This window comes from Pipistrellus hanaki, assembly GCF_964339955.1.
Source record: "Pipistrellus hanaki genome assembly, chromosome: 1".
Classification (NCBI taxonomy): Eukaryota; Metazoa; Chordata; class Mammalia; order Chiroptera; family Vespertilionidae; genus Pipistrellus; species Pipistrellus hanaki.
This window is the reverse complement of record NC_140503.1, coordinates 146,014,231-146,022,988: the sequence shown is the minus strand read 5'-3', so window position 1 is coordinate 146,022,988 and position 8,758 is coordinate 146,014,231. Positions and strand designations below refer to the sequence as shown.

At 43.3% G+C, this 8,758-nt stretch overlaps 1 protein-coding gene across 1 annotated transcript in view; it reads right to left on the bottom strand.

Moving 5' to 3' along the window:
* Window positions 1-6,071: 6,071 nt before the first annotated feature.
* Window positions 6,072-8,758, bottom strand: part of MANBA (mannosidase beta) — an 87,314-nt gene continuing 84,627 nt past the window's right edge. The window contains exon 17 of the mRNA XM_084901793.1: window positions 6,072-6,931. Within this exon, the coding sequence (XP_084757919.1) occupies window positions 6,707-6,931 (225 nt within the window). The 3' untranslated portion in view covers window positions 6,072-6,706. The remainder of the gene's footprint in view (window positions 6,932-8,758) is intronic.

Here is an 8,758-nt window from a genome sequence, read left to right as displayed (position 1 = left end):
ACAGCCACGCTACGTGAAGTGAAGGGGCAGGCATCCCTGGGCCGAAGGAAAACCAGGCACCACACTGCCCTCTCAGAGGCCCAGCTGAGTCTGATCTCCAAGCCCAAACCTTAATCCACTCACAGTCAGAGCACCTGGCTATGAGTGGATTAAACAAATAGGAGCTTTCTTTTCTTCTTTATGTTTAAAATATATTTGTATTGATTTCAGAGAAGAATAGAGATGGAGAGAGGTAGAAACATCAAAAATGAGAGAGAATCATTGGTTGGCTGCCTCCTGCATGCCCCACACTGGGGGTCAAGCCCATAATCCGGGCATGTGCCCTGTCTAGTAATTGAACTGTGATCTCCTGGTTCATGGGTCAATGCTCAACCACTGAGCCACGCCAGCCGGGCTCTTTTTTAATATGATTATAAGATCAGAGATAGTTAGATCTAGATTTTGTATGGAATGTATAGATTTTTTTATGTAAGCAAGTAATTCATCTTCTTAAAACACCGTTTTGGCCAACAGGTCATCTGCTGACTCATATGACCTGACTCATACTTTTTCTACAACTGCACCTTCAGGATGACCAGGCAGCATGATGAGCCTGTGACTCTGGGAAGGAATCAACACCTCACCTCCCCCCATCCATTCCCACCAGCTCCCCTAGCTGACACTGCTCCCACCGCCAATTCCGCAGCATGTTCAGGTTCTGCCCACATCCTTAAGCATTTTTTGAAGACTTAACACAGAAGCAATTATAACTACACTAGCTATCATTTGGTGAAGAGTTACTGAGTGCTATCAGTATTTTAAAAGTATCGTCTCAGGTAGTGCTCATAACTAAGCTATGAGTTATTATTGCCCCATTTTTAAAGATAAAGAAACCAAGGCACAGAAAGACTCAACAACTTACTAGTATATGCAATGCCCAACAGCCTACTAGCGGTGAATCTGGGATGTCAACATAAGTATATCTGTTTTCAACACCCATGCCTTTTACTGCTGTATCAATCAGAGTGCTTTAGGTCAGTGATTCCCAACCTTCTCTCATGATGAGAATCACCTGGTGGAGTTGTTAAAACACAGATTCCTGAATCCCAACTAAGAAGTGCTAAACTAGAATTTTTGGGAACATATAGGTAAAATTGTATACTTAACTAGTGCTCTAACACAGATGTTATATACAGAGCACTAAGTTAGGTATGCAATTTTACCTATATGTTCCCAAAAATTCTAGTTTAGCACTTCTTAGTTGGGATTCAGGAATCTGTGTTTTAACAACTCCACCAGGTGATTCTCATCATGAGAGAAGGTTGGGAAACACTGCTTTAGGTTATAAAATCAGAATAGACTGACTATCACTATGACATGACAGGGCCAGAGTATTTTTTATAAAAAGCCCAGAGTCAGATAATTACAGGGCTAGTTCAACTGTTCAACATCTCTGACATTCCTCCACTCAACAATGTTTCCTCAAGGTCTTCTGGCCCATTCTGGTCATTTCACAATCGAAGTATGGTTCAAGTTGATTATTTGTTGTTGGTAGCAATCAGTATTAATGGTTTCACCTGGTTTTAGAAGCTCATAATACACCACACCTTCCTGATCCCACCAAACGCAGAGCATTGTCTTCTTTCCGAAGCAATTTGGCCTTTCATTCAATGTTGATGGTTGACCTGGATCAACCCTTGATTTTGCATTTGGGGTTCTCAAAATAAATCCACTTTTCATCGCCAGTCACAATTCAATGCAAAAAAAAAGACTTTCTTTCATGCCGTTGAACAACATTTAACTTGATGACTTTTTGGTTTTTCATTTGTCTTTCCTTCAGTTGATGTGGCATCCATTTTCCTTCCTTTAAAATCTTTCCCATTACTTGTAAATGATTGGAAACTGTTTGATGAGAAACATTCTGCAAGTTGTTTTTGAGTTTGACATGCATCCTCATCCAATAATTCTTGTAATTGTTGGCCTTCAAACTTTTTTGGTTGACCTGGACATTCTTTGTCTTTCACATTGAAATCATCACTTTTAAAGTGTTTAAATCAGCATTCACAAGTTTCTTGAGATGGAGCATGTTCACCATAAACTTCCCAAAGTATAAGATAACTTTTTCTTCAAAATAAAATAATGAATTAAAACTTCCCACAAATGCTTTTTTTAGCATGAAATTTGACATTTTTAAGCATAAAAATATCTATGATGTTAACAACTTCAGAAAATTTGACATATGAAGTTTTGAAGCTTGTTGTCAATACAACAAAATAGCATACATATTAAATCACATATATCTCAACATATGTGTAACCCCATCTATTGAAAAAAAAAATGCTTTGGTAACCGGTACACCTGTTTTGAAACTTTATTTGCTATTTTTTCATATCACGTTATATTATTATTATTATTATTATTATTATTATTATGATTATTTTAACAATTTCTTAGTGATTTCTTCCTCAGTACTTCAACTGTCCTTTTGTTCTTTTATTTTTCTTTTTCATGGATGCCATGTTCTTCTGGATCATGGCACTTTTTTAGATCAAGTTACTGGCCTTTTAGGCTTCCTCCATGTGAATAGGAGTTCACTTTTTGAATAGTAAGAATCATATGTCATAGGAGAGGCATCAGGATTTTAGAGATGCTTAGGTGGGGCATGGCCAAAAAAAGGCTGAGAACCACTGCCCTAGATCAATCACTTGTGAGGCAGAATAGAATTCATACAGCCGATTATGATTTAGTGCCTGGGCCGGGACACAAAGCCACCTCTATTGACAGAGCAGAGGAGCACATGGTTGGGGGGTGGCTGGCCAATACTGCCTGCTCCAACTGCTGGGAACATGGGCATTGTCTCCCAGGAGCCAGTACGTTGTACAAACACCATAACCGTAACACAACAGAATAAGAAGAGAGGGTTGTTCCCACACACATTACCAGGCAGAGATGAGTAATAATTCCCAACCAGGAATTTCCATGATCCCGACATCCCTTTCCCAGGAATTCTAACTCACTGGGTGTGGCTGTCATTCTTGGTACTCGCTCACTGCAGGGCATAATGTGAGAGAAGTTGGTGCTCCCATAAGTCCTCTGTCAGGTCTGAGGCCTGACCTAAAGGGCTCAGCTCTCTGGCTGTCACAGACATTTCTTTTGTGGCAGGATTCCGTAGCCCGCGTGGACAGAGGTAAGGAGAGGTGGTGACAGCACATGGCGCGAGGAGGCAATGCCCTTCCTTCTGCAAAGCCCACCTACTGTTTGGCCCCGATGGAGGACTCCAAGACGTCTTGGCAGGTTGGCCCACACGAGGTCTCTTGGTCACACCTACAGGACTCGCCACCGGCTTTAACAGGCAGCCCGTGAGAGCAGGGACGGGTCAGTCTTTTTTCACTGAGAAACCCCAGGGACAGGAACAATGCCTGTTCTGAGTGGCCCTCAGTAAATGCTCAGAAAAATAAGTGAATACGTCCTTAACTTAAACAGTCTTCAGAGTCAGAACACTGGTTCTGCCTGTGACTTTTAGGGTTTTGCACAGCATCACTCCGGTTCATAGACTCCTGTCAGTCAGTTAGAAAACAAGAATTCCCCCACCCCCCACCGACTTGGAAATATTTCTAAATGCCGTTTCTGTGTGACCCTTCTTACTTTATGCGCTTACTGGAGTGATAAGATTGCATTCAGAGTCAAGGTAGACTCCAGGAATATTTTTTAACGCTTTGAATTTCCCACACAAACAATGTCTGCTTGTCTTTCTCCCTAAATCTTACCCAGCTGGGGAATAAGTTTCATGTCTGAGAGCCAGAGGCAGCCCAAGAGAGTGCTCCTGCCGTCACTCCAGGAATGCTTGGGAGACATATCTTCATCTCTCCTGCTCTCCAGCCCCCTTTCATTCCAACAGAGAACAAAGCCTTCCTGTTCATTTCCAAGTGACTTCCCTTGGTTTAAAAACCTCTCACAATGAAAAGTAAGAGGGGAAAAAATAAGACGATTCAGTGAATGTGAATGAGAATTTTACTATTTCTATTGTCGTCTTCATTCTAAAATGGGAAGATGTCTCTCTCTCTCTCTCTCTCTCTCTCTCTCTCTCTCTCTCTCTCTCTCTCTCTCTCTCTCTCTCTCTCTCTCTAGAATGTGCCCTGAACCCCATCTTCCCAATTGCTCTATAAATGTTTGCATACCTGTTAACAGGAAAGCCTTCTCAGAAATCCAAACCCAAGAGTTAGTACATCAGACTCTTCAGTAAATGTGGCAAAAGGAATCTGTTAACATGCAGATATGACTAACCATGGTTCCCACATGAACTGTGGGGAAATGTGTGGACGTTACAATTCTCTTGCAGAAATCATGGGTGTATAGCAGATCTCTCTCCTTTTATAAGTTGTAGCCAGCATATATGTATGCCCATTCATTAATGTATTTTTCCTTTAAAAATTCATTCTTCTCTGATATCCTTTTCCACTCTTAAATTTTTTTAAAGACATTCGCCTTCATTCACTTCATTTTTGCTATAGCTTCATGGACTGATTGAATGACAATGATTGTTATGTTTAAAAAATACTACCACCACCGGAACCGGTTTGGCTCAGTGGATAGAGCGCCGGTCTGCGGACTTGAGGTTCCCAGGTTCCATTCCGGTCAAGGATATGTACATTGGTTGCGGTCGCATGCCCAGTAGAGGGTGTGCAGGAGGCAGCTGATCCATGTTTCTCTCTCATCGAGGTTTCTAACTCTCTATCCCTCTCCCTTCCTCTCTGTAAAAAATCAATAAAATATATTTTAAAAAATAAAAATAAAAATAAATAAATAAATAAATGAAAAGTACTACCACCATTTACTTAGCACTTATTTTGTTCCAGATTCTGTTTAGTCCTCCCTTTGATGGTCAGAGATTATTAGCTCACCATTTTACAGAAGAGAAAACAGAAGTCCAGAGGGTCAAGGGGTTGCACAAGGTCACAGGGACAATAAGACTCAGACCCTGGATTCTGATCCGGAGAGTGTAGGCGGAAACCCTGCAATCTCTAGGGCAACAAGGACACACTCCATTATGTCGCTTCCATTTACATTCCTTCGGCTAAATTTTTAAAATTGATTCCTTAAAACAAATTTACCAGGTGAGTGTATTCCCATTTTACCAGAAGAAAGCTAAACATAGAAGTGAAATAACGTGACCAGGAATCAGAAAGGGCAGAATTGTGATGTAAATTTTGGCCCAACAACTTGAAGCCTCACAGGGCACCTGGCAGAGAATATTCTCTAGTTTTATGGGGAAGAGTATCCTCCTGTCCCCGAGCAGCAGTGTGATAAAACGGGATTTCAACAGTAACAAGAAAATGATGTACCAGTAATGCTTACCAAGTAAGAATCTTCTGAGTTATATCTCAGAAGTCCCAGTCCCTCATAAGGTTCATCTATACACTGAGTGGCCAGATTATTATGATCTCTGAATCCACAATAATCTGGCCACTCAGTGTGTGTGTGTGTGTGTGTGTGTGTGTGTGTGTGTGTGTGTGAATGTATATATGTATTAGAGGCCCGGTGCATGAATTTGTGGGGTCCGGCCAGCTTGGCCAGGGGGAGAGGACATGGGCACATGGGTGGTTGACTGGCCTGCCTGCTGGTTGAACTCCTGGTCGAGAGAACAATTTGCATGTTAACCTTTTATTACATAGGTTATACATGGAGTGGCCAGATTATTATGTGTTCAGAGATCATAATAGTCTGTCCACTCAGTGTACATGTAAATAACACATAAAATGAGAAAATCTTAGATATTGAATGAAAGGCCTGGATTATCTGCATTTCTTTTTTGTTACTGAACCATATCTCAAACTTATTATTAAATCCAAATCTATTACCTAATCAGTCTTGATTTTAAAGCTAAACTCTCAATGGTAAAAAAAAATTACATGATTCTTCCCAGAGAAAAGCCCTCAAATATCTCGGTCAGATTCTCCAAACTCTCCTAGTTTATCAACTAGAATAAAAACTTGGCCAGAGCTTAAATGGAAATTAATAACCAGCATAATACTGGGCACAATGGAATGTTTATGGAATGATTAAATAAGTCACAGATGGAATAAGCCACTTAATGCAATGTATGTACATTTTAATCTTTTATATGATTTAAAACTTACAGGAAGTTGCAAAAGCAGTACAAAAAATCCCTACAAAACCTTTACCAAATTATTACAATATATTTACCATTTTCCCCATTTGCTTTATCCCTGTAATTTTATGAACATGATCACGTGTAATCAAGTAATGTGCAGCCTCTTAGAATTCATCAATCGAGGTAAAATGATTTAGACCCAAACGAAAAAGAACACCACTTTTCTGCCAGAGTCAACAGTGTACCTCTAACTCCTCTGAACTGAAAAGCTCCTTGGAGAGAGCCAAATCGGAAGCCCTGTGGTCACGTTCCCGTGGCTCCCCAGAGGCTGGCCTGTGTAGACATCCTTCTCTGGGGAGGGAGGGACAGTTGGGTTATAACTGGCTCGTGTGGTGGTGAAGCTGAAAGGGGAAACCTCACAACACCGGCCTGGCACAGCCGGCTGCAGGGGCCCCAGGACACAGCCTTTCCTGGGAGGGCTGTGCACACTCCCAGGAGCGATGCCCCGGAGGCCTGGCCGCGGACGGACCGCTGCCGGCTCCTTCCTGGTCTCTGGCTGCCTGCAGCTCTCCCAGGCGGGCGGCTCAGAATGCTTCCGAAAGGAGCTGGATTCCCTCAGTAAATATCCGCCAAGGAAGTCACGTGAAGAGACCGCTCCAGCTCACTCTTGCTGGTGGGCCTCCAGGGGTAAAAGAGCACAGAGCGCGTCTTCTCCATCATGAGGAAACCATTGTCGCTGAATCTCCCCGGGATGCTCCCGACATCCAGCCACACGAAGGGCGCCACCGCCGAGGTTTCCAGGTCAAACACAAAGGTGTCCTCGTGCTGAGAGATGGTGGCCTGAAGGAAAAGGATAAATGAAGTGAGGGATGAGGGACGAGCTCTCCGTTCCTTACCTGACGCCTAGCAGAGCATGTTTATGTGGGCCTAACAGGGAGTATATTTCCTACAACTACGGTTCATCAGCCGCCAAAGCCATCCATTCCATGCCCTGTGTCAGATCCTGAGAAAAACGTGGGGATGTGTGAAAGCTCTGGGAAATGAGCAAATTGTGATCTCAAACCAAGGGCAGAAATGTGTAGGCTCCTGTTATTAGAGAGACTGTTTCAGGAGAAGCTCAAAGCTTTATATCATTTACAGCACATGTGTCAAACACAAGGCCCACGGGCCAAATCCAGCCCGCCAGGCCTTGCAATGTGGCCCGCACCGCGCTGTCATCACTACACTCCGCTGTCAGTTTATGACATTGTCAGTTTATTACTGTTCAATAAACCATTCGGCCCGCGATTTAGGCTGGATTTTAGATTTTGGCCCCTTCTCTGATTGAGTTCGACACCCCTAATTTACAGTGTTTCTCAGGGTTTCAGCAAGAGGGGAGCGTTTTTGTGTAACTGCTGGGCCATCATATGACTTCCTCGGGGTCTCTCTGGAGCCAGCCACAGAGCACAGCCCGGAGCCCACCTCCTCTCCTCCGAAAAGACCCAGAAACCCAGACAGCAGCCTGCCAGGCCTGTACAGAAGGTCTAGCAGGAGAGCTTTCTCTTCTTCATCACAGAGAACCGCAAAGCTACAATCATGAGCACTTTTAAGATGTGTGAAGCCCACACCGGATTAGCAAACAAATGCACAGCTTAACTCCTGTGTTTGTCACGGAGCAGCACAGGTACAGTGAGGTGAACTCAGCCCGAGGGCGGGGTCTGAGAGCCCCTCTGACAGCGTATGGATGAGCGTGACCTGGTCGTCCAAGCTCAGCCATCGTCATGAAATACGAGTCTTTAGCATGGGTACGTGTCACACCATAGGTCTGACCGTTACATGTGATGTGTGGCATCGAGAATTTCAAAGGAGAGTTTTTACCATTCGTAACTTTGGCCTTACACACCTGTCTGATTGCCATTCAGAGTTCTGAGCTGCAAACAATAAAACAGACCTACTGTGGAAGAAGCAGAAATGAAAACGAAGGATGTTAGATAGCTCGCAGATGGTCAGAGATTCAGGCTGGAAGCTAGATGTCAGATTCCCAAACCAATCGTCCCCTTGTCCCGGTAAAGCAGTCATAGCATGCGATTCCCACAGCTGGCCCTGGCCAGCCCACACGGCTGCTATGGAGGCCCCGACACTGCCGCGCCAAGGCCGAGGCCAGAAGCGACTCTGGTACCCGCTCACTCTTGTTGCCTTCTTCCAACTGGAATCTCATTTCAATGCATCTGACCACAGAGCCTGGAGCTCAAGCTTGCACCCTGGCTTCAGGGAGGCAGAGAAAACAAATTTCTGACATCCACCTGGGGACAGGACACACAAGTGCCTGGCCAATGTTAAGCCTGCAGTAAATGCTTTGTTGTTGTTGTTGTTGTTGTTGTTGTTGTTGTTGTTGTTGAAAGGCAAGTCTCATTGAAATTCAAATGAGGTCAGAAAAATAAAGAAGTTCTACTTCTCTCTCACCCCGCATTATCCCAAGATAATGAAGGCTTAGCTAAGAAAAGAGAAAAGAATTGTTTTCAAAATCTGAGGTCTCCTCTGCTACACAGTGGGATTGTTTTTGTTTTTGTTTTTGTTTTTTTCTTTTCTGGAAAGAAGCTACTTGAATATATGTCATTTCCTTCTCATCTGTTGTTACAGATAACTTAGATTTTGTTACATGAATCTTTCATTACTGGGAAAGAAGAT